The 24,618-nt window shown below is 54.3% G+C and overlaps 1 protein-coding gene across 9 annotated transcripts in view; it reads right to left on the bottom strand.

The window, feature by feature from the left end:
* Window positions 1-10,521: 10,521 nt before the first annotated feature.
* XPO6 (exportin 6) overlaps window positions 10,522-24,618 on the bottom strand; it is a 103,614-nt gene continuing 89,517 nt past the window's right edge. For 6 of the 9 annotated variants that reach the window (XM_025853946.2, XM_025853949.2, XM_025853947.2 and 3 more), the window contains 8 exons: window positions 24,350-24,539; window positions 19,658-19,813; window positions 18,453-18,567; window positions 18,103-18,274; window positions 16,488-16,649; window positions 14,150-14,248; window positions 13,742-13,972; window positions 12,235-13,131 (listed from right to left, as the gene is read on the bottom strand). In XM_025853946.2, the coding sequence (XP_025709731.1) occupies window positions 12,763-13,131; window positions 13,742-13,972; window positions 14,150-14,248; window positions 16,488-16,649; window positions 18,103-18,274; window positions 18,453-18,567; window positions 19,658-19,813; window positions 24,350-24,539 (1,494 nt within the window). In that variant the 3' untranslated portion in view covers window positions 12,235-12,762. Of the gene's footprint in view, window positions 11,227-12,234; window positions 13,132-13,741; window positions 13,973-14,149; window positions 14,249-16,487; window positions 16,650-18,102; window positions 18,275-18,452; window positions 18,568-19,657; window positions 19,814-24,349; window positions 24,540-24,618 lie in introns of those variants that run through there. The other 3 variants (XM_025853952.2, XM_025853953.2, XM_025853954.2) reach the window with 1 other exon arrangement.

Raw genomic sequence — 24,618 nt, 5'->3', positions numbered from 1 at the left:
TTGACGTTCAAGATCCATTATCACAGAAAACACAATGGGCGCTCTGCTGGGCAAGCCCGTCCTGTGTGATCTGCACCGGGCCAACAGGCCGGCCAGCACCAGCAGACAGTCTCTGAGCCGCCTCCCTGTCCTCTAGTCCTTGTCTGGGGCCCGAGGGTCTAGGCCGCTTTTAGGCTGCCCGAGTTTGGGGTGGGGGCACGGAGGCCTCAGCAAGGGCTGCCAAGGAACTGCAAGACATCAGCTCCCGCCTGGGCAGGGTTGGGGGACCGGGGATCACAGTGTTGTACTCCTGCGGACCTCCCAATATTGTTTAAAATTCATGTCAAAATAATACCATCAAATAATACCTCGTAATACTAACCCCTGCCCCACGGGTCTTCCTTCTGTTCTCTACCATGCCCCGCCAATTCCTGCCTCAGGACCTTTGCACGGCTGTTCCTCCTGCCTGAAGAGCTCTCCTTTGGTCCCCTCCTGAGAGAGCCTCCCCCGCCCCACCGCAACACAACCATCCAGCCAAAGGTGCCCTCTCCTGCGACTGTATGTGTCCCATCACCAACACAATCTCCTTCGCTTGGCACCGCCTGACACAGCCACGTGTGGTTCCTCAGTTGTTCATTTACCGGCTGTTCTGTCCCCTCCCCTGGAACACCAGCTACTGGAGGGCAGGACCAGGCCTGTCGTGCTCGCTGTTGAGTCCCGCGTGCCTAAGGCAGAGCCTGGGGCGTGGTAGATTCTCACTGGTTGTTAAACGAAGAAATGAAGAAGGGAGGGAGGGAGAGGCCACCAGGCCACTGTCACCCACCTCTTTCCTTACTCCGCCCCCCCGGTAAACGGCGCCCAGGCCTCACCCACAAACCCGATGCAGGGTAGCAGCAGCTCGTCGGGGGCAAGGGGGAGGCAAGCGGGAGAGGAATGGTGAAGAGCCACTTCCAGACGCCACAAGCCCTTCTCAGCCCAGACTCTGTGAGGCAACTAGAGAGGGCTGCCGGCCCCACTGCTCGCTGAGATGCTTTGCCTCAGGATGTGGCAGGACACGGTGACCAGGAACACAGGCTCCCATGGCAGGTTCCTCTGTGTTGGGATCCCCGATCCATCACTTGTGTCCTTGGGCCGGTCACTTAACCCCCGCTGACAGTTTCCTCAGCTTGCCGGCTGGGTTTGTGGCTGAGCTGGAGGCTCCGCGGGGCCACACCGCTGCCCCTGCCAGCAAGAAGCCTGGGCAGGAGCTTCCTCAGAGCCTGGGGAGGTGAGTAATGCATTTTTATTTTCAGTCCCTCTCCCCCAGAGTGGGGTGGAAGATGGGGGTGTGTATCAGTTACCCAGGGCCATGATAATCCTGTATGAAAAAGAGCCACAGAACGTCAGTGCCCACAACAATGCATGTTTATTTAGTTCAGGAATAGCAGCTCACTGGGGCCGGATGATCTAGAATGAGCCGCCTGGAGAGCTTTGCCGACCTCCCCTGGGCCCACTCGTGTGTGCAGGGCGCGGCTGACGTCCTCCTGCTCTCAGCTCCACCTGCTCACCTGTCTGGGGTGGATCCAGGCGGGGTTCAGCAGGGCAGCTCGCTGAGCTCGGCCGGCCCACTCAGGGGTCTGCCGCGGGCTAGTGTCGGCAAGCTAGGCTGGCCTCGGCTCTTCCCCACGGGCCCTCCACCCCCCTCCTAGGACCAGTGGGGCAGTCCCAGCCGACTCTTCCTGACAATGGCAGATAAGGACACAAGCATGGGGTCTCTGAAGGTCCGGGCTCAGAACTGACCACTGTCACTTTCACTTACCCTGTAAGCCCAAGTAAGTCACAGGGCCAAACCCAGAGTCAAGGGGTGGGAAATAAATTCCTCCTCTTTAGTGGAAGAGATGCAAGCCACCAGGCAAAGGGCAAGCGTGGAAGGGGTGAAGAGCCAGTGCAATGGTGATGTACTGCACAGTGCTTGGCTACTGGAATTTGGGGGTACACTTGGGAACCTGGACATCAGTGGCATTTCTAGCCCAGTGACTTTTGAAGGTGGGAGGCCCATTGCAGGTGTCCAGGCCCCTAGTTGATCTTGATCTGAAGGCACTGCACCTGGTGGGACCAAGGGGAATTCACCTTTTTTTCCCTGGGGCCCTCAAAAAGATAGGCAAGGCCCCCCTTTGTCCCAGCAAAAGTTAGAGGAGGAGATGGCATCAAAGGACCACTCCGGTGACCAGAGAACTGAGGGGTGGTGCAGACTCGTGACCTGGACACAGTGCTGAGGACTGAGCCATGGAGGAGGCCAGCTCAGTGCCCGAGGGATCCTCTGCTCCAGACTGACATGGGACCCCATCTGTAGGGACCTCGGTGCCTCCAACCCCGAAGGAGCCGGTAAGCGGGCAAGGGTGGAGGAGGGTGTGGTCGAGCCTGATGCGCCTGCAGGTGTGCACACAGCAGCCCTGGGGCCCGGCTCTGGGCTCTGGCTCCTTCAACATCCCCGGGAGGAACGCGTACTGAGTCTGCTTTGTAGACAAGGGCCCAGCACCAGAGAGAGCCTAAGTGATTTGGCCAAGGTCACAGAGCTGGGCCGATGGATGTGCGCTTGGATGCCCAAGAAACCAGCCTACATACCCAAGGGAAATAGTATCATTTTGAAATAGTAAATCTATCTAATTCTGTGACTTTAGTATTGTTTTTGTTTCTCTCCCTGTCCCCCTTACCCAGTTTTACTAACTGACTGGTCTAATTGACTTAGAACTGTTTCTATTTTGAATTACTTAGGGGTGGGTGTCAGCACTACGGTGTTTCCAACATTTAGGGTCTGACCCTGCTGTGAGGAAGCAGGAGCATTGGAACTTGAACTCAGATCAGCCCGAGGCTGACTCTCACCTCTTCAGTGAGGTCAGGCAGACCGTGACTCCCACCACCAAGCCCTCAGACACCCCACCTCTCCGGCTGCCCCCAGAGGGGTCGGGACTGGGAGAGAGAAGACAGAGGGTGCCCCCCCCCAACGCCGCCTCGACCTGGAAGGCCCAGGCCTGCAGCCTTGCACCGCAGGGCCCCCCCCCCCCGCCTCACCTATGGGGAGGGTCTGTGGGGCGGGTCTGGCCTTAGGAGGCAGGTCTGGCCTTAGGAGGCCTAGGGATCCAGAAATACTTGTGTGGCCACCTAGTGGGTACTGGTCACCTTGCAGCTGCCCATTGCTTTGTGTCTGGGGAAAGTTCTCCCATCAGGAGTCCCACCTGCCCCCCCCGCCCCCCCCCGCCCCCCCCCCCCGCGTCTCGGCGGTGCTTCCCACACCCCAGCCCCCCTTTTACCAGATATGCCTACGTAGGAATCCAACGTGGGAGCGAGTCAAGCCGCTTCCCAGAGCAGAAGGCCGAGCGTGCGCGGTGAAGGACATCAAGATTTCAGAGGCGGGTGGTAGGATGGACTGGCGGCTGGAGCGTAGCCCCTGGTGGTAGAGCTCCAAGCCTGATTAAGGATTCCCTGAGCAGCCTGATGTCCTCACCAAGTCCCGCAGGTAAGCACGGACATATGGCAACAAAGCGCCTTCCCCTACGGAAGTGGATTCCCTTGGTTCTTCCCAGTGTGAGCGGCCGGCCACAAAGCTCCTGACCCCTCAGGTGTGTGAGTCCTGGACGGACCCCAAAACTCGGCCCCTGGGAGGCTGAAGGAAACTGGGGGATGGGAGGGAGAGAGGGCAGACAGACCAAAGGAGGGGGAAGGGGACAGACCACATGGAGAGAGGACCAGCGGCCACCACCCCCATGACCTTCACCTGTCGTCACGTCCAAGCTGCTGGAGCGAGGACTGGCCAGTGAGCCTCGGACCCCTCGGGAGCCACAGTGGTTGAGTTTTTCATGGGTGTCCCCTGAGGACTTCCTGTGGGTGGCTGCCAGCACGCTGCCGTGGGACCGACCAGCAGGACAGATGTCCATTTGGCTCTTCTCACTGCCAACTCCCTTTTCAACGGCCATGGATTCTCCAGAGTTATCTAGAAGGGCAGTGGGGGTTGGCTCCAGGGGCTGGGGTGGTTGACAGCAGGAGAGAAAGTCCTAAGCCCCCAGGGCCCCTGGGAGGACCAGAGGGGGGGCCGCTGAGTCACCTGAGCCAGGGCAGGGGGATGGGGCCAGTTCCCATGATGAGAGAGAAAAGCTGAGGCTCATGAGCAGGGGGACCCCAGCGCTGCCCAGAGCAACAGGCCCCCCAGGGGGAGGGGAAGGGCTGCAGCCCCCACCCCCCGGACTGGCGGGGCTGGGAAGGCAGGGGGGCTGCTCCATACCCACTATAAACAGCCCTGAGGCCTCACTCCCTCTGATCTTCTACCCCGCTGACAGGGGCGGTGGGGGTTGCAGGGGCCAGTGACCGCTTTCATTAATATTCACCTACTTCGTCCTGCAGGAGACTGGTACAGGTCAGGTGTTAACAGATGGGAGCACGGCCTATAGACTCACGGAGCCTCGGATCCAGGATTGAGTCCATTTTGGATATTCAGGCCAGCCCCATCTAAGAGTGGCCTTTTGGTTTGTGGGTCTAAAATCCAAAACAAGGGCTAGAGATGCCTCCTGCAACCCCAGAGACACATAAGCAACACCCCCTTGAAGCCGCCTTGGAAAGAGGAGGGATGAAGGGAAAGGGAGGTCTTCTGAGACAAGACAGTTTTGATGGGGAGTTTGACAAATCCACCATGGACAGCTGTGCAAGTTGTTCACTGTCCAAGAAGGCCTGGCTGAGGGGATAGGTCCCGGCTGAAATTGTGCCCACCCTCCACCCTCCTTGGTACAGAGCTGCACCTGCTCAGAGGAAGAGGTGCCTTTCGGAATTCGCATAAAGCCCGTCTAGAGTTTGAACTTTAACTGAACATTTTATCCAGAAGAGCCTGTTTTAAATGTGGAGAGAACGGGTTCTGTTAAATCAGCACATTTTTTTAAAAATACATTTTTCCTGCCACCTGTTTTTCAGAGCAAAATGAGATCAGTTATAGAAGGAGGTACATTTTGTGCACATCTGACTCCGATCAGAGTACAGAGTACATTTTGTCCACCCCCCAGCGCGCGTGTGTGTGCATGCATGCACACACACATACTCACATAAAGCCACGTGGCACATAACAGGATCCCCCCTCCCTTTCTGGAGGCCAGGACTCCTGTGTTATCCGTGCTTCATGCCTAGCCCTTGACCCAGTACCTGTCACAGTGAAGACCCTCAGCAAATGTCCAGCGATGAGCAAAAGGACCAGACCATAAATGAAACGCATCCTTGAGCTGAGGGTGAGTCCGACGTGCATTGTCACCGTGAAGGAAACCTACACGGTGGCCCTGGATTCCACAAGCCCGTCCACATAGAAACCCCAAGGACCTTTGCCCTCAGTGGGGCCGGAGTGCCCAGGGCCTCCCCGATGTGCAGCCCCGGGTCCCACCTCACTGTGCGCCAGGAAGCAGGGCCCCTCCTCACGCCCACTGTCTTGACTCTCCACTGCACCCCGAGCAGAGAGAGGGCCCAGAAAGGGAAGGGGATGGGATGGGCAGGCACAGTGAATCCAGGACCCACCACGGGGACCCAGACTCCGAGCTCTCAGCTCCCTGTTCTTCCCACAGCTCAGGCGCCACCTGCAAGGTGCCTCAACTCAGGTCTGTCACAAGGCAGAAGACAGAGTGAAGTAGCCATAGTGCCTCTGGCAGGGAACAGAGCAGGATTTGGAGTTCTCCAGACTTGAGCCCTATAGACCTGAAAGTGGACCCCAGCTTCGCCAGTGATGTGCTGTGTGGCCTTGGGCAAGTCACTACCCTCTCTGAACCTCGATTTTCTCATCTGTAAGTGTTTGCTCTGAAGGCAGGAAATCCTTAAGGGGGTGGGTGGGCACCTGCCAAAGGCAAAGCCGGCTGCATCTGGGAGGCAGTGACAGCCTGTCTCCTCCTGCCTCTTCCAGCATGGAGGAGGTGGGAACCATTTTTGGAAATGCCACAACACAGATCATTAACGTAATAAAAGCCCCCAGAGCTTCCTCTGGGCTCCCGGCACCTCCCCAGGCAGGCTCAGCAGCAAAGATTGAGATGGTCTGCACATCTTTCTCTAGAGTCTGAATCACTCCTACTTGAGTGTCCTTCCGAGGCTGGAAGCAAGGTTGCCGCCACTCCTGGGGAGCTTAGGAGTCATCGGCTCCCGCATGGGAACACCGGTGGGGAAGAGGCAGGACGCAGACCTACTGGAACCTCTGGGCCTCAGGCTCCACCTCTGCAAAATGGGGATTTTGCCTTCCTCAGCGGCTCCAAGAATGACCGTGGTTTACTCTCTTGACTTCAGGGAGAAGACGCACCTTTGGACGAGCCTCTGGCCTCAGGCCGCAGCTAGCTGCAGACACCAGTGTAAGTCTGAGAAACTAGGTCCCAGATTAACTGCCCACAACGTCCCAGAGGCCACTTCCACCCAACTGGCCTGCCGTGGCTTAGGCTGAAATAGCCAGAGTGAGCTGGGGGGTGTGTGTGTGTGTGTGTGCAGCGAGTATTGTTTATCTCCAAGGAACACGTATTATTTCTATAATGGGGGGAACGAAGCTTATTTTTATTTCTTTAAAGATTTATTTATTTGAGAGAGAGAGCACTCGCATGCACGTGAGCAGGAGAGGGGCAAAGGGAGAGGAGAAAGAGAATCCCAAGCAGACTCTGTGCTGAGCACGGACCCAGGGCTCGATCCCACAACGCATGAGATCATGACCTGAGCCGAAACCAAGAGTCGGACGCTTAATCGACTGAGCCACCCCGGCTTATTTTTAAAATCTACCCGTTGCCAAAATGCCCACCGGTGTCCGGCCTATGTTTCACTTAAATAATTTTTCAGCCCAACCCCAGCCCACCCCAGGGAAGGCACCCAACGTGGACTCAGCAAGGGCTCCCAGTGCCCTTCCGGGTCACCGGGGCTCAGAGCCAGCTTGAGGCCTAACCCAGCAGGCCGCATGACCGTGCCATCAACCATGCACCTCACCCACTCCAAGGCTGGAGCCAATTAATTAACATGGATTTCTACAGATGTTTCCAATGATGCAAGCAGGAAGAGCAGAGAAGGGAGCCCTTGAGCTAAAGAAATCCTTCACTGAAGAGCTGTTCACTCGAGGGCTTTTCCCCGAGGAGCCCTGAAAAGTAAGGCTTGGCATTGGGAGCAGACACCGAGGACGTAGCTTCATTATGTTAAAAATTAGAGTGACTCCAGGCTTCCTCGTGTGAGGAGAAACCCATTTGGATGAATCTGGAAAACCCTCAGGGGCACCTGCTGTGGGCCTAGTCCCACCCCTGCCTTCATGTGGGCGGGGCCACCACAGGTGCCATGGGGCAGTCAAGGCGGGTTCAGGGGCGCTCCTGAGGAGGCGGTCAGGGAAGACCTCTGCTTTGCCCCAGAGCGGGTCCCAGAGACGCCCCAGGGCTGTCAGGCCACATCCTCCCACGTGCTCGCCGCACAGAACAGGACGCTGCCCGTCATCAGCTGCGTTGTCTCCGAGCTGGTGACCACGGTGGGCCCCTCCGATGAACCAGGGGGCTGCACCTGAAGCTGAAAGGAAGAGCGTGCTGGGCCTTTGTCTCCTCCCATCGGTGCTGATGCACCAAGCCCCACAGAGCCAGACGCTTTCTCTTCCGGGATGAGGGAGACCCGAAGTCCCCACCTTACCCCTGCTGCCCCAGGATGCCTGCTGATACCGTCTGCTTTCACTCCAGACGTCCTTGTTTGGAAAGAAAAGCAACACTGATGGGCACCCCACCCATTTCCCCATCAAAGCTTCATGCCAATTTGGCAATTTGCCCAGTCTCCAGGCAGCCCCAGCCTGCTGGCCCACCTTCAGACGCCATCGTCCCTGTGTCCTCACCCGCTTGCCCACCGGGGAGCTCCTTCACACCCTCCAGGAACCGGCTCGGTGGTCGTCACCCTCGGTGAGGCCCCCCGGATCCTCGGCTCTCCATCCGTTTCCTGGGCCCCAAGCCCCCATCACTGCACTTAGCACACCTGTGGGCATCAACCTAACCTGTCTGTCCGTCTCGTCACGGGCCTGCAAGTCCTGGCAGGCACCAGCTGCCTTATTAGCCTCCAAGTCCTTCACTTGCAACCCAGCACCGGGCTTAGACAGGGACTCGGGAAATGTTTGTTAAATTCACTGCCGTCAATCAGGGTTCCTGTCAAGGCCCCGGGAGTCAACTAGAACCATCAGCACCTCTCTTCTCCCTGGTCCCAGCCTCCCTGTGGAGACGTCACTCGGGGATAACGGTGGCGCTCAGAAGTGGGCAGGAGAGTCCCCAAGATCCACAAAAAGCAGGGGCTGATTTGGTCAAATGATCTCAGCGGAGCCTTACAAGCTCAGACATTTTGCAACTCTGAAGTCTGTAACTTAAGCTTCTTCAGAAGAGAAATCAGGCCTAGCAGGATCCATCAGAAGCCTCGAGAACATTTGTGCCATCACTTCCACATGGAGTACGAGGACCCGTGGAACCATCACACAAGCACGGGGATTCGTGTGCACCGATGCTCACTGCAGCAGCAAACGTTTGTAATCAGAAAAACTGTAAACAAAGCATGTCCCTGGAATGCCCTTCGCCATTCAAAATCACGTTTTAGACCAGTAACACGAGGAAACGGTCACAACACGATAATGAATAAAAGAGCCTGCAAAACAACACGAGCTCAATTTTACAATGAAAAAAAGGAAAAGGAAGAGCAAAACCATACATGTTTGTACGTATTTGCGAAAGAAAATTCACCAAAATATTAACAGTGGTTTTCTCTGAGCAGTAGGATTAGGTGACTTTTTTAGCTTTCTGCATTTTTCACTACAGTATTTTAGTCAGGAATAAAAAAAAAAGGCCATGGAAAAGAAAGTCGACTTTCTGTGGCGTGAGGCCGATGGCAGACAAGTAGAGGAAAAGGTTGGAAGTTGGAAGTGTTTCATCAGACCCCGTCCCAGAGCCAGTGCTATGCCTCGGGTGGATGTCACCGATGGGGACAGACCATCGTGACAGCCTCCCTGCACTCAAAGGTGGCAGGGCAAGCGGCCCACTCGGTGAAAACCTCAGCGTTGTCAGTCCACGGCCAAGACTGACTGAAGGCTTGCAGGGGCCTCTCCCTGGCTCCTCCCTCACAATGCAGACAGTCTCTGGGTTTGTCAAGGACCTGGGAACACACCCAATTCCAGCCACACTCCTTAAGGCCTGCTCTGTGCCGGGCCCTGCAGGGGACTCGGGGGGTGCACACTGTGGACAAGAAGGATGAGTCAGGGGAGCACCAGGGGAGCAGACCCTTTCTGCAGGTCACCCAGCCTCTGCTTGCACACCTCCAAGGACTGGGAGCTCACTACAACTCACACAGCTGGAGCCATGCCCAGCAGTCTAGAAACAAAACTGCTGGGCCCACTTTACTCCCCACGGCCTTTCCCCTACCACCCCAAGTCCTGCTTCAAGTTCCGTCCCAGCTCTCAGGCGACAGATCCCATCCCTCTGCCCCTCCCATCTGCGGGCATTCAAAAAGCCCTTTCACCGGCTCAGGCGTAGACCACACTCGAGCCTTCCCACACAGGCAGGTGACATGGTATTTATAGCCCAAGAATAACTGGATGTTAATTCCTTTCTGCAAAAGAGCGACTGGAGTTTCAATTTCCTCTTCTCTGAACTCTCAAGTGGGGCTAACTGCAGCTGGGAGGCTGTGATTGACACGCGCGTGCACACACACGGCCCAGGTACCCCCGCCCCTCCCAGCCCCCACAGTGATGCTAATAAAGGCCTCAGAAGCAGAAGCCATCAGCACCCCCAACACCCTCCTCCTCTCCAGTTCTACCACCAAGCCAGTGGCCACCCTCACTGCAGGTGAGCAAGCCTCTTCCAGCCAGGGCTGGGATCCCACATGACAATCTAGCCTCGTCCAGGGGGGCCTGGCTGGCTCAGTGGAGCGTGCAACGCTTGATCTCAGCATTGTAGGTTCGAGCCCCACACTGGGTGTAGAGATCACTTAAAAATAAAATCTTAAAACAAAACAGAAGAATCTAGCCTAGTCCTGTCAGTCTGGTCACCGGGACCCTCAAGGCAGGAGGAGCTGCTGATGCATCATCCCAGCAACCTCAGGACAAGCACCACTGCCACACACGAATGGCCGACCAGCCCCAGCTCTCATCACACCTGAGAGTGAGCCCCGAGTGCCCTCTCCTGCGCAACCTCTCCTCACACCCGCCACCCACTCAGCCCTCCACCCGGCCGCTGACCTCCGGCGAGACTTCAGTTCACCGATGGGCAATGCCTGGTTGGGTCTCTCAGGAAGGATCCATTCTCTAGGAGGAGGGGTGGCAGACCGCACGTGGGCTCCTCACCCACCCGCACCGCTAGGTGAGCCAGGGGCCCTGTGTCTTCCCGCAGCTTAATGGAGCGGCTGTCTAGGAGACCCCGCCCGAGCTGGCCCTCCTCTGCGGTGCTCTCCCAGGGCCCCACCACAGGCCCCGACCTCACTGCCCTGCTCCCCACCAGGATGGCCTTCCACCCGCACATGGCCCCAGGGGGTGGGGGTGGGGGGGCTGAGTGGAAAGATGCTCCCTGACCAGTGTTTATATAACAACAACATAAGCGTTTTATTTTTTCATTAAGCTTCTTAGTTTCTTAGTATCACAATGGAATGATGAGAAAACAAGAACAAAAAAACCCACAAGTCTGCAAATCTCTGATGAAGAGCAGAGACTTCAAGGCAATCGGAGGGCAGGGCAGGAGAGGCTTGACAGAAGTGCCAAAACAGTTCCAGCATCAAGTCTCTCCGGGGCCGGCTGGGCCGGGGGCGGAATGGTAAGAAGGTGGCACTGTCATGAGCGGTCCTTGGCGTTTCTGCCTCATGGCTGATGTCCGCGGGCATGGCGCGGACCAGCCCGCAGGATTCCCTGGGGCCTCCCTGGAACCTGGTCGCACGACCCTCTGCCTGCTCCCGGTGCTCTGCGCACTCCAACCAGTGCTAAGATGCACCCTGCAGCCAGCTCGGCTGGGTGGGCAACAGGAGAGGAGCATGGAGAGGGGCGGGGGGCAGGCACCACTGTCCAGGGTGCGAGAATCCAGGGAGCGGCCGAGGCCTGTCCGGGCGCCGTCCGTGGCAGGTGGCAGAGGGCAGAGGGGAGGCGGGTAACAGCCGGAGCGCGCGTCCCCTGGCGGTAAGCAGGCCGTGCTAGAGCTTCACGGTGCCGGGGGGCAGGCTGTCATTGCAGAGTCTGTAGTAACGCAGGTCGTTGACCAGCCTGTGCACATTCTGGGTGAACGAGGGCAGGTCCTGGAAGGCAGGGGCACAGCTGCAGCCCAGCCCCACCCAATACCCCAAATCACCCCCCAATCCTACCCCAGCTACTTCGATCCTGGGGTGGGCCTCAGAGATCTGCAAAAGCTTTATAAAAGTCAGAACATCTACGCCCCTCATGCACCACATGACAGCAAAGGCCCTGTGGGAGCCCACCACAGGCCAGCCCCTGCCCCAAGCAATCCAGATGCTAAGTCACTTCAACTTCACCAAGAGCCCACGGTGCAGGTTTTGTTAGTGCCCCCGTGTGAAGGGTGAAAAAAGTGAAGCACAGAGAGATTCTGAAACTTGCCCCAGGTCCCCCAGAAAGAAGGGAAGGAGATCTAGACTGGACTCGCTCGTGAACACAGGTATGTCTGCCAACGTACACCTCTCCTTCATCCCAGCCGGCCGAGCTGTGTCCACAGACTCCTCCCCCACCCCGGGCTCCGGGCAGGCCCTCCCGATCAGGAGGGACACTCCCGCAGGAGCCCACAGGCTGCAGACACCAATGGAGAGGGCCCCTTGCAGTTGGAACCCCCAACTCTACCATAACCCAGTAAGACCAGCCGAGACCTCCTTGTGCTTAGACCAGGATCACTGGGTGCCACACTGCAGCTCCAAATGTAGAGTAACATCAACGGTGCCTGCCACGGAGCCAGTGGGACCCCACGTGGCTGGCAGGGCCACAGCAGTACCTTCTGGAAGCCCGCTGGCAGGGCTCTGCGGTGCGCCTCGGCCCACCCGCCCTTCACCTGGCTAACCTCCTCTCCTCTTCCAACTCACTTTGAAGCCTGCCTCTGCCAAAGAGGCCCCAGCTGGCGAGGCCAGCACCTCTGCTCCTCACTCTCCAAGTGCCCTTGGCTCACCCTGCGTGTGGGCCGTGCACGCTGGCTCCGCAGCCCCAACACCCAGCCAGAAATCCTGCTTCCTGGCTCTAGCATTCCCAAGTTCTCTAACTGCCAGCTCCTGGCTGAGCTTGCTGAGCCTCGGCTCATCTGTGAAATGGGATTAGTAACAGGATCTACACTTTGGAAGGTCGTTGGAAGGCTTCCAAGAGCCGGGGCATGTGAAGTGCTTGGCCCAAGTGTCATCCACAGAGGGCGATGCTGCCTGTCTTCCCAGCAAGGTTCCTTTGAAGCCAGGGAGAGGGACTGGAGCCCCAACACCCCACACAGGGCCCGAGAGCCAGCCAGTGTCAGGTACACGGTAAACAGATGAATGAAGGCACAGGTTCGTATACTTATTTCATCCTCCAGAAAACAAACCAAAGGGGTGTCTTTTAGATCAGTGGCTCCCAAATGCCAAATTCAAATGCCCTGGGGGGGGGCAGGACATAAGAGTACATTTCTGTGTATTTAATAAGCCCCCCAGGTGCACAGATGCAGAACTAGATTTGGAAGGCCATCGCTTTCTCAATCAAGACGTCGACTGATAAGGACATCATTAGAAACTGAGGGTTAAATATTAGGACTTGGCCTCAAGAAACAGGAAGGAACACTACCCAAGTGGCTGAAGTGAGGTTCCAGAAGCTCAGGAGAAGACAAGACAGATCCTGGGGAAAGACAGATTCCAAGACAAAGGAAAACAGGGAAAGAGAGTCCAAGACAAAGGAAAACAGGAACTGAGTGAGTCTAAGAGAAAACTACCCTGATGCATATCACAGATGAGATAAGCAAGGAGTGAGCAGAATTTGCTCCAGCAAGAGCCCCGTGTAAGTCTGCACACGGAAGTGGGACTGCGGGCCGGCTGCTCCAGCGCAGGAGGCAAGGCAGGGACACCACGAGGATGAGGGAGAAAGGTTTCATTCTGCCGCGTGTCAGGCGGTGAAGGATGAAACGGACTCGTTCCACGGGAAGAGTTCCAGGAAGAGCCTAGCAGGCAAGTGCAGAGACCTAACGGCTGAGAGAGGAAAGAGGGCAGGTGAGTGTCCAGACAGGACACCCCGGGACAGGAGAAGCTGGGGGCCATGGGACCCAGATGCACCGGCCACGATGGCTCTGCGTGCATCCAGCGCCTTCACCACCCCAGCCCCTACCCCATTCCCGCCACGTTCCCTGGGTGGACAGCAGGTCAGCCCATGCTGAACCAGGAGGCCTGGGCAGAGCCCAAGGGCCCATCCCTAACCCTGGGGGGGACTCAGAGACGTAGCTCCTGAGCGCCAGTCTTCCCAGACTATCTGAGAGTTTGGGCTATAGTGGCTCAGGCCCCGGGAGGAAACGACGACTGCGCCCAGGGGGATGGGTGTGCTCGATGGGGTGCAGAGGCAATCAGACAGACTGCTGGGGCCAGGGCTGGAGCCCAACGGCTGAGACGAAGAACACACTGGCTGCAGGAGCCCCCACCGTGGGGAGGCGGGGGCCCCCCGCGTCCAGCCACAGCACCGAGTTGCTCAGGAGCCACTAGCGGGCACAAACCACACACAGAAGTGGCCTGCCCCTTCTTCCCTGAGCAGGTGCCAGGGTGAGAACCCACGCCTGCCCTCCCCGTAGCCTGGCCTCCCTCTCCTCACCCGATCCATCTTGAAATTCCGCCCCAGCACATTTTTCTGGTTGGCATCCACGCCGTCACAGCTGGTCAGAAACTCTGGGAGGAAGGCTGCAAAGAAGCCGTCAAAGTCCACAGAAGCCATGTTGTAAATGGCAATGCCGATCTCCTCCTGCAGAAGGTCGTGGGACTTGTGAACCAGGACCTGCAGCAGCACGTTCACAAACTGAAACAGCATGGTGGTCCGGAAGATCTTCTGCAGACAGAGAGGCCGGGGTGAGCGATGGCACGAGGGCTCACTCCACCCCCGGGGCCCGTCCGCATCCCAGCCCACTTCCTGCCACGCACCCCAGCTGCTGCCCCAGAAGGGTGGCACTCTGCCCGCCCCACTGACGCCTTGGAGGAAGGACCCTTTCTGAGAGGGGGCGCTGACCTTGTGGTACAGCTTCTGCTTGGTGTTGAGAGTTTCCAAGTAGAAGAGATTTTGTTTAAACAGGTGGATGTCAGGCTGGAGAAAGGACTGTCCAAAAGCCTAGGGAATAAGACCACTATGTTATGAGCAGCATTTAAAGCACCTCAGACCTGGCCCTCCCAGGGCCCCCACCCCACACCAAAAGAACCAGCACTCTGCAAGTGGTTCCTCATGTCCATGGCAGGATGAGGGTATCCACGGCCTTGAGTCTTCTGGTCAGATCTTGGAATGTTCCCAAGTAGTCGTAGCTCTGAAGTCCTCCCCACTGGGCCTCACTTCACATACGGGTCTCACCTTGACCTTTTGTAATAAACCTCTGGATTCCTTCATGGATTCCGCCTTTGAAGCGAGAAGCTAGTCAAGTGACTCTAGTCAAAACCTCAGCAAACCCAGAGGACTCTGAAGCCTGCCTCCTGCCTCCCCTCGAACCAACCCCTCACCCTCTGTCAGCCACATACCCTCTCCCTGGTGTCCCAATTCTTACAAACCACAAATCCTGGGAGGCTCCTTCAAACTGGCTGCCTCTGCCTTGGGGCTAAGCAACAACAAATTTTTAAACTCCTTTGCAGTTTCCGGGCTGTCAAAGTTACAAGTTCTAAAGCAAAAAATAACACCCCTCCCTTGCCCAAAAACCCCAAGCCAGTGATGTGCAAGCCCCCACTCCCAACAAGCTGCTGCCTGCTCTGTCGTCTTGTTCCCATGCCCCTGAGCTATGAGGGGTCTCATAATGCCTGCGGCAGCAATGGGATCTCCATGATGCCCGATGGTTTTATTTTTTTAAGTTGGGTTTACTCAAGTGTGACACTGAGTAAACTCACCCTTTTGGAGTTCACCCTTGTGTAATTCTGACCAACACACGGTCATCTACCCACCATGACGATCGAGACACACAAGACTTCCATCTCCCCAAAAAGTCCCCTCGTGTCCCCTTTGCAGTCAGTCTTCTCCCCCTACCCCTTCTCTGTCCCTCTGGTTTTGCCTTTTCCAGAACATTACATGATGGAGTGGAAATCATTCGGTCTGGAGCCCTTGGGGTCTGGCTTCTCACCCAGCGTAACCATTTGGAAGTCATCTACGTTGGTCTCAAGTGTCAGAATATGTTCCTTTTTACTGTCAAGTAGCAGTCCCTTATATGCATGTGTCTTGGTTTATCCATTCACCAGCTGATACATATCTGGATTATTTCCAAATTGGGCAATTATGAAAAAGCCACTATAAACACCTGTGGACATGTGACATGAATATGTTTTCATTTAGCTTAGGTAAAATGCTTAGAAGTGGTTTGTCGGGTAGTAACTACATACCCAACTTTCTAAGAAACTGCCAAACTGTGAAGCTGTTTTCCAAAGTGGCTTTCACCAGCCTAGTAGAGGGCCAGGCACCCATCTGCCCAAGAAGGCTTAAAAGCAAGGTTGACATGGGGGGTAGGAGAGCAAACACTGAATATTCCACACCCAACGCCGCGCTGGAGACAGAAGGGCAGCGAGAGGCCAGGGGCAGGGCATGTGCTCATCCGGAGAAGCGTCTCCGCACAGGGACTGCACGTGTGCGTGCTGATGGGGGAGCTCAAGGGAGGAAGGCAGAATCCCTCTGGCTACCCCAAGGAGAAAAATTTGCACTGGAAAAAACAAACAAACAAAAAGGAAACCCTCTACTTGGACCTGGGCTCAGAATAAAAAGTTCTACCATGAAGTGTGGAAGGAGGACAGCAGTGGACAGTAGCCACAAGGCAGCCCGGCCACCCCCAGCAAGGGGAGGCACCGCGGCCCCTACAGCAGGGTGCAGTCAGCCCCGCAGGGAGTCCACTCACAGGGCAGCACTCTCCCAGTATGCTATGCTCTCCCAGTATGGTACGAGCTGGAATGATCTTTACAAGATGCAGATCCCTGGGCCCCTCCCCAAGAGACTCCACTCAGCTTCCAGTTAAGGGGGCTTCAATGTGCTGCAGGCGGGCCCCTCACACTGGGGGAGCACCGCTACAAGGCATACAGGTACTTATCCAGCACCCCCATGCACCAGCAGCTGGGCAGAAGCTAACCCAGTCAGCCTCACCCTCAACCCACAAAATAGGCAGCATTCTTCCCACTTTACAGATGAAGAGACTGAAGCCCCAAGAACTTAACTAACTTCCCAGGTACTAAGAGGTAGCACTGAGCTCTGACCAGAGACTACGTGGCCTCCCCGTATGCCAGGGAAGCAAACCAAAGGACAGACAGCTGAGGGACCCAGGTGGTGTCCAGAATGAGGCTCTCCGTCCTGGGATCACATGGCAGCCTCACGGGCTCTTGCTGCACATTACCTGCATGATGGCACTGAACTGAGGCTCATTCTCCATCTGCTCCTCGGCAATACCCCTCTGCACACTGGCCAGGACAGTGGACTTGAAGAAGTACCTCCAGTTGTGATGGAGCGTCCGGAAAAGGAGCTCAAACAGCTCAGCCTTCACATCAGGGGAGGGGCGCTGCAGAGATACAGAGACCCTCACACCTGCCCTTCCTGTGGCTCAGAGCAAGAGAGACCTGAACGATGCCTGCTACCAGCAAGCAGAGTGTCAGTGTCCCCCCCACACTCGTCTGGTCACGTCGCCCTCGGGCTGGCAGTTCAAACCAGGCGTACTTCCGCAGAGACACGATGCCCAGGCCAGGGCCGAGGGCCCTTTATCCTTCTACTCTTCTTTTTAACAAATTTTTTTTTCTTAAAGATTTTATTTTTATGTAATCTCTACAACCACCGTGGGGCTTTAACTCACAACCCCAAGATCACGAGTCGCATGCTCTACCGACTGAGCCAGCCAGGCACCCAGAGGGGCCCTTTTTCTGACAGAAGCACTCAGCCCTCTCAGCCAGGAAAAAAAGGCTACCAAATGGCAGAACAATTAGGAATATGGGTTTCCTATTTAGAAAGCAGCTGATGTGACCTGTCACATCTTCTTGGTCACGTTCCTTTTCCCAGGATAAAAAAGGCTGTCCCAGCTAACCTGTTGATCTTATTATGCAAAACAAGTAAGAAGCTTTAAAAGCAGTTCTGCCCTCGGAGCAGGAGTTTAAAGAGCACCTAGAGCTACAGAGAGCAACAGCAGAAGACCTCCAGGGGGAGGCAGCGTGTGAGGCTAACTGCTCCCTGGGCCTGTCTCCTCTGTCACTGGCAGCAGGATTCCGGGAAGAGGGGGAGAGGGAGGCAGGCTCAGCAGTATTTTCTAACTGAACCGAAAATCTCCAAGTCACTGGAGGGCATGCCAGGTTACAGTATTCCAGATGTCTCTGGAGAATTCAAAACCTGTAAGGCCCAGATATATTTAATTCAGTCTTGATTAAAATTAAATTGGGACCAGAGGGCACGAGCTCCCATGGCAGGAATCCTTATAGGACCCAAGTGTGTTTAATGATGCAAAGCAACTGACTTATTTAAGCCTTAGTTGGGGCCCTTAAAAAAGTTAGCTCTTATTTAACTATCACATAAAATGTAGTTAAATCCACACTTATTCTGGATCTTGTCACGCTGAATGTCTGTTTTCTAAGGACAAAGAGCGTTCCTTTAACAATAAAACCTTTGCACGGTTCCAAGAACTAACCTTATATCCTTGAGATCAGTGCAAGTTCTTACTAGGAAAGTACATTTGTTACAATGTTCACTGAAAAAAACCACATATTCACCTAAAGTTATAAATTGTTTGCCATGGCAGACTGCTCTTACTCACCAACCAACCTTGCTATGCTTTCACTAGACTAGTTCTGATTAACTCAACCAATATAAAAAGACTGGATCAAGCTAAGGGCATTCTTTCTCGGAAAAAAATATTTTACGAAAAAAAAAAACAACTAGCAAATTAGCTTTAAAACACAATGCCTTTTCTTCACTAATTCCCTCCCCGGGGCAGACAGGAGGCAGCACGGGACCTGCCCAGCCCCTCGTACCTCGGCAATGATGGGATACACCTGCTCCATGCACAGGGCGATGATGCTGGGGAGGAAAGGCTTGAACACCTGGCCAGGCTCCTGGACCACCACCTGCAGGATCTTCAGGAACTTCTCCACCACCCGGCATCCAGTGCTGCCTTCGTGGAGGATGCTCTCGGCCAACTGTTCTCTACAGACAATGGGAAGCACACGGTAGCCAAGGAAATGTTTCTCTGGGGGCCCACATGAAAACCAACGCTTGTGGCACATGAAGAAAAGGAGCATAAAGTCCCAGGCTCTTTAGCCCAGCCCGACTACTCCTCCCTTGGGAGTCTGGAAGCCACGGTGGACAGCAGGTCTGCGGTTACCTGGTAAACATGTTGAGGAAAGTCTGTATGATCTGCTCCGTGAAAGGCACGCCCATCTGTACTCTAAGGCCTCGAAACAGAGTGAGGAAGAAGCTCAGCATCTCATCGGTCACATCTAAATGAAGGCACAAAGCAAATGGGTCAGAAGTTGCACACAGGAATAACTGGAAGCCCCCTTGGTTTGATGGCCTTCCTTTTGCAAGCTGCACTACCACCTCGCCTAAAGGCTTCCTGCTGGAAGAAGTTTCCCCAACGCCCCCGGAGCCCACAATGGAAAGTGGGAAACCATCAGGGATATGCCGAGAAAAAAGCTCTGGCATCCTGAACCTCTGGCTGACGACGGCTCACTAGAAGTGAAGGTCACGGGGCAGCTGCCTTCACCACCCGGCATCCAGCGATGCTGAATTCTCACTGCAGATGGATCATTTTGTGCTCACACTGATGGAGTGATTCAACTGGGTCAACACCTGAGTGCTCTTGCCATTTCTCTCTCTGACCACTAATCCCTGCACTTGGGTCGGGTTAAGTGGCTGAAAGTGGATAATGAGGGTGTACTGAGGCTGCATGGCCCTGGCCCATTAAAGGGATTAATTGCAGAAAATACTGGTTACATTTAGTCTGGTTCTACTTGCAGATCTAGACAATCATCTTGTACAGTATGTTTTGGCTCTAACCTCACACACACTGCTTACAAGAGGCAATCAGGGAACGCGTGCTAACTAGCAAGCTCCGATCTTTCCCTCGTGACTGACAAGACTACCGTAAGTGCTCTCAGGAGAGCCAGGCCACGTGCATCCACAGAGTCAGAGAACCTCTATCGGTGACACTGACAGAGGGTGGGAACCATGTCAGAAAAAGCCACCTTGCTATCGAAGGAAATAAGCAACACCCATGGGAAAAATTCTTTCCTCTCCTGTACAATGACCCCATCGCCTCATCCTCTGACATTCCACACTGGGAGAAGGCAAAGACTCAGAAGTGCATCAGGCAAGATGCCCCAAGTGACTCCGGGCCACACGACACAGGTGCAAGGCCCAGGTGAGGGTTCCGGGGGGCCTTAGCCCCAGACTGCCCATAACCGTCCCCGCGCTCTGCCTTCAGCCGCAAGGCCGCACCGCCTGCCCGCTCGGTGTGCTCTACAGAGCCCAGCAGTCCCTCTGGACTCTTCCGCTCCCCCCACCAGGGGGCCTGCAGCCAGCTCCTACCTGACTGATGGATAAAAGCTGGAAAGAGGGCCAGGGAGACCTGCACAGATTCCTGCAGCGACTGGTAGCAGATCTGCCGGGACTTGGTGGACTCCCCGGAGATATTCTCCACGATGTCTTCTAAGACACTAAGTGTCTGGTGGATAATCACTTTGGCTGCAAATCGAGATTCAGTGTATGTTAGGACTTGTCTGAGGATAAAGCAATATAACGGGGAACACACGAGAAGGGGGGACATTTGCACAGGTATTCAGGGGACTGCTGCAGAAGTCTTGCTAAAGGAACACCGTCTCTCTCTCTTGACTGAGTTATCCATCTCTCTCTCTCTCCCTATATCCTTTTCTCTCTTTTTTCCCTTTTTACCGCCAAGACTCCAGTGGCCTGCCTGCTCAGGTTTTTGCCTCTCTTCTGCCTCTGTCCACCAGAAACAAGTCCACAGAGAGGGAAAGATAAAAGTGTAGCCTCAGGTTAGGTGACCGATAAAAAAAATAAGCCTCACAAGGGAACTACCCCAGGCGAGAATGGACACATGCAGATGAGACATGCTGTCAGTTCCAGATAGATGGCTGGCCAGGCAATCCATATCAGCCCCCGGCGACACATCTGCTGCTGCTGTCAGGAATACACTGTCTGGGCCCAGGGTCTGACAATATGTACAATGATTATCATATGATATTGTGTTATTAACGACATCACTCCTAACCAGACCCCAATGCAAGAGCTCACATGATGCCTCCACACAGCGCCCAGAGAAAGCAGAGGCAGGGGCCGGCAAACGGGCAGGAGCTCAGAGGACACAGCAAGGGCCCAGCTCCAAGGAGCCCCGGGGGGAGCTACAGACGAGCACTAGATGGCTCTACAAGCGGGGCAGGCCCCTTGTCAGGACACCAGGGACAGCCAACAGCCCCAGCTTTGCAGGGCTGCTGTGAGGAGGACAGACAAGGTTGAGAATGTTGCCAGCAAAGTGCCTGGACTATTGGAAGTTTCAGCATAGGGAAGGTACCATCCTTCCTCATCACTGGTGGAGACGGCTCTCCCCTTAGACACAGAGCATGCCCCCAGCTGCCCCCAAAAGCCCCCCATGGCACAGCCTGAGCTTGGCAGACTCAGCCCTGGTGGAGCTCCGGGGACAGAACCAGAGCTAAACTAAGAGCTGGCCTCCACCTGGCCCTCCACGCTCACCAGCCTCTGTGGGGGCGGAAGCAGCCTCCAGGGAAGGGTACAGCGGAAAGAATCGATGCTCCAGAGGTGGATGCAATCAGGTTTGACTCCTGCCTCCACTAGATTCTAAGTCTCAGTTCGTCATCTGAAAATGTGGATAGACAGGTAACACCACCTCACTCAAAGGATTTGAAAATAATGGCTCACAACAGGCTGGTCTTCTAACGGCTGGTCACGCGGACACTGGCACGTGAGCCAAAGACACGTGCATCATACTGAAGGAGCCACTCACACACCACTACTCCAAGCACAGGGACTCTAACTGAGCCAGGAAACTGCACTTGGGTCAGACGTTTCTCTAAGATACACAAGGCACAGGGAAAGCAGTTTAGCGGGAAAAGCCAACAGGGGAAAGAGACCAAAATCTGACCTCTGATGTGTAAGGAAATTGAAACAAGAACCAAAATGCATTCAGAGAAATGTACAAGGGGAAACTGAAAGCACCACTGAAAATGTAATAGGAGAATAGGTATATAAAGTGTGGTACTTCCACTGGATAGGCGGTCTGTTACCAGACCATTAAAAACAGTGCTTTCAAGAACAAAGGGGCAATGTGGTAAAGAATCAGGATCTGGAGCCATTCAGACCCAGGTCTCACTCCTGACCCCACTGCCTTCTCTCTGATCCCGAGCAAGCTACACTTGCTGAGCCATGGGGCAGGGGGCACTTGACTGCGAAGAGACCAGCAGGCACTGCTGAGGCAGGTGACCACACTGAGCATGCCAGTAACGGGACACACAGAAGCGATGTGACGGAAAACACACAACACTGCCCAGGTGGTATTCCTGCCAAATTGCTGGAAACAATCAGAAGAGCTTCCAGGACATTTTACGAGAATATGGGTTTGGACTCTTTAAAAACGTCAATGTCATGTAAAACAAGAACCAGGAATGCTTTTCTGTATTAAAGGACTAGAAAGATGTGACAACCAAAGAGAACACAGGATCCCGGACTCTATCTTCGATTTTTAAGAAGCAAAAAAGGCCACTCTGGTAGCACCTGGGGAACACTGACTGCGTCTATGTATTAAATGATGTTACCGTTACCAGGCCACACAGCTTGGTTGTGTTTGTGGTGTTTGGGTTATAAGAGAGCATCTTGTTCTCAGAAATAAAGGTTAAGCATTCAGGGATAGGGGCGCCTGGGTGGCTCAGTCGTTAAGCGTCTGCCTTCGGCTCAGGTCATGATCCCGGGCTCCTGGGATCGAGCCCCGCATCGGGCTCCCTGCTCGGCGGGAAGCCTGCTTCTCCTTCTCCCACTCCCCTCACTTGTGTTCCCTCTCTCGCTGTCTCTCTGTCAAATAAATAAATAAAATCTTTAAAAAATAAAGTAAAATAAAGAATTCAGGGATAAAGTGTCAATGTCAGCAATGTACTTTATTTAAATGGCTCTGTTAAAAACAAAAAGTGTGGGGGGTGGGCGGGAACACAAGTGTGGCAAAATATTGGCAAGTAACCCTCACGTAAGATATACGGTTGTTCCTTTGCTTAGTCTTTCAACTAAGTGTAGGTTTCAAAATTTGTCAAAGTACTAAGCTGCAGTGGGAAAAGCTTTCCAGGCCTTCATGTTACCACTTGGAGAAGGAGAAGACAAACCTCACTGGGCTGCAGGGAAGACTGAATGAACATCTGTACAGAAAGTTCTCAGCCCAGCGCCTGGCAAACAGGGAACACGCCACAGATGTTAACTGCTGTTAAGTCTATTCCCTGTGGAAATGGCTGCTGCCATTCAGCAGATCACTCCAGCACACAGTGGCTCCAACACAGGGTGGCACCCGTTCTGCAGGGAAGCTGTGGCCGCATACCCCTATGCTCTGGCCAGTAAAACGTGAGCGGACATACGAAGGCCAGGTGTCCCCTGCAGACCAGCACTTGGAGCGCCACTGCACCCTCCTCCCCGCCCCCGTCCCAGCGTAAGCACAGACTGCAGGGTGGCCTTCAGCAGCCTGGGGCCTCGAGTGACCAGAATAATAAGCAGGACGTCCCCAACCCCCTTGGCCCCAGCTGAACATGTAGGAGGAGCAAGAAATACATCTTTTCCTGGATGAAGCCACTAAAACTTTTGGGATTGTTTGTTACCATGTAGCCTATGCTGACTGATAATAAGCACGTGTAAGATAAAGGGAGAAAGACCACTAAACTTTCTAGAAGGTGAGTGCACACTAGCCGTACATAACCCCTGTGCAAATCAGGTTGTCTTACCCTAGTTTCCTCAGGGACTAAATCAGGATATCTAACAGCAACTAACACACAGGCTCACGTGGGAATTAAGTGAATGACTGAACACAAAACACTGAGAACCAGGACCAGAGAAGCACCAGACTGTGAAGGGCGGTGTCAGCATGGCCAGAGATGCAGAGACGGAGAGAAGACCCGGGCAGGGGCCCCGCGTGCAGGGCGCCCTCCCTAACTCCGCCATTTCTCATGCACCCACAGAACTACAGAAGATACTGAAACACAGAAAAAGGAAGACAACAAGATTGCTAAAATGGTTACTTCCTAAAATACTGAAACAAGAGATTTAAGAGTTTTTCCCATCTTTATACTATTCTAATATTTTTGTACAATGAGCACTTGTTAATGTTCCTGATTATAAAAATAATGTTCTTAACAAGAATGTTGAGTACTTATTGCTATTTCTAACATTTTTTTTAAAGCTTTTATTTATTTGACAGAGAGACAGCGAAAGAGGGAACACAAGCAGCGGGAGTGGGAGAGGGAGAAGCAGGCTTCCCAATGAGCAGGGAGCCTGATGCAGGGCTTGATCCCAAGCACCCTGGGATCATGACCTGAGCCGAAGGCAGACGCGTAACAACTGAGCCACCCAGGCGCCCCTATTTCTAACATTTCACAAAGTGTTTTTGTTGACATTCTAAAAACAACGTCTTCCAATGTTCCAGTATTTTCTTAGCGTGAAAATACCTTTTTTAAGTATTTCTATAAAATTCGTACTTTCTGCAAGACTTTTCAGAGAAATCTGATGCCTTCTACTTGAACTGAGTTCATCTTTTTCCTCCCTTTTGAATATAAACAATCAGACTTGAAGTGCCATTTGTGAAGATACCAAGTTCTTTCAAAGCCTCTGAAACACATTTTTGGAGGAAGGTTAAAATAGTTTCAAAAGACAGTACTTAAATCCATTTTTCCCAATGTGTAAAGGTGAATTGCTTTGATTGCTTAGCTTATACAAATATCTGAAATGGATCAATTAGTCACTGTGGATTTTTTTATCCATGGAAGGCACCGTCAATGGTTTACTTATTTTAACTAAGAAAAGGGGTATCCTACATTCAGGAAACAGGTCCAGCTGATGTGTTCACAGAATTCCACAGAGAGGCATGACCCCACCACCCAAGGCTGGTTCTCCCACCCAGCGGCCGTGAGACAACAGTCAGGTGAATACTTCATGGGCCACAAAGAAAGAGCCTGCCCTACCTATCTCCTGGGCCACCCCTGCCTGGGGGACACTTACTGTCATCCAGTGGCATCTTCCTCTGAGGGGCAACAGCATTGGGTTTCAGGTTGCGATAGTCCCGCGAGAGTGCGGAGATGAGGTTGGCATGGTTGATGGAGCGCACAGGCCACTGCTGCTCATTCTCGGGGAGGTTCGGCCACGGAAGCAGCAGGATGTTAGAGAGGGCTCGGCACACCAACACCTGAGCCTGGAAGAGACCCCCACAGGCATCCATCAGAGGGCAAAGAGCAACACACAAGTGCACGTGACACAACCTAGGCACCCAC

Source organism: Callorhinus ursinus, unplaced genomic scaffold (assembly GCF_003265705.2).
Source record: "Callorhinus ursinus isolate GAN/ISIS: 27379988/994484 unplaced genomic scaffold, GSC_fseal_2.0 scaffold87, whole genome shotgun sequence".
In the NCBI taxonomy this organism is placed as follows: domain Eukaryota; kingdom Metazoa; phylum Chordata; class Mammalia; order Carnivora; family Otariidae; genus Callorhinus; species Callorhinus ursinus.
Note: the sequence above shows the minus strand (reverse complement) of the source record. Positions and strands in the feature narration are given on the sequence as shown.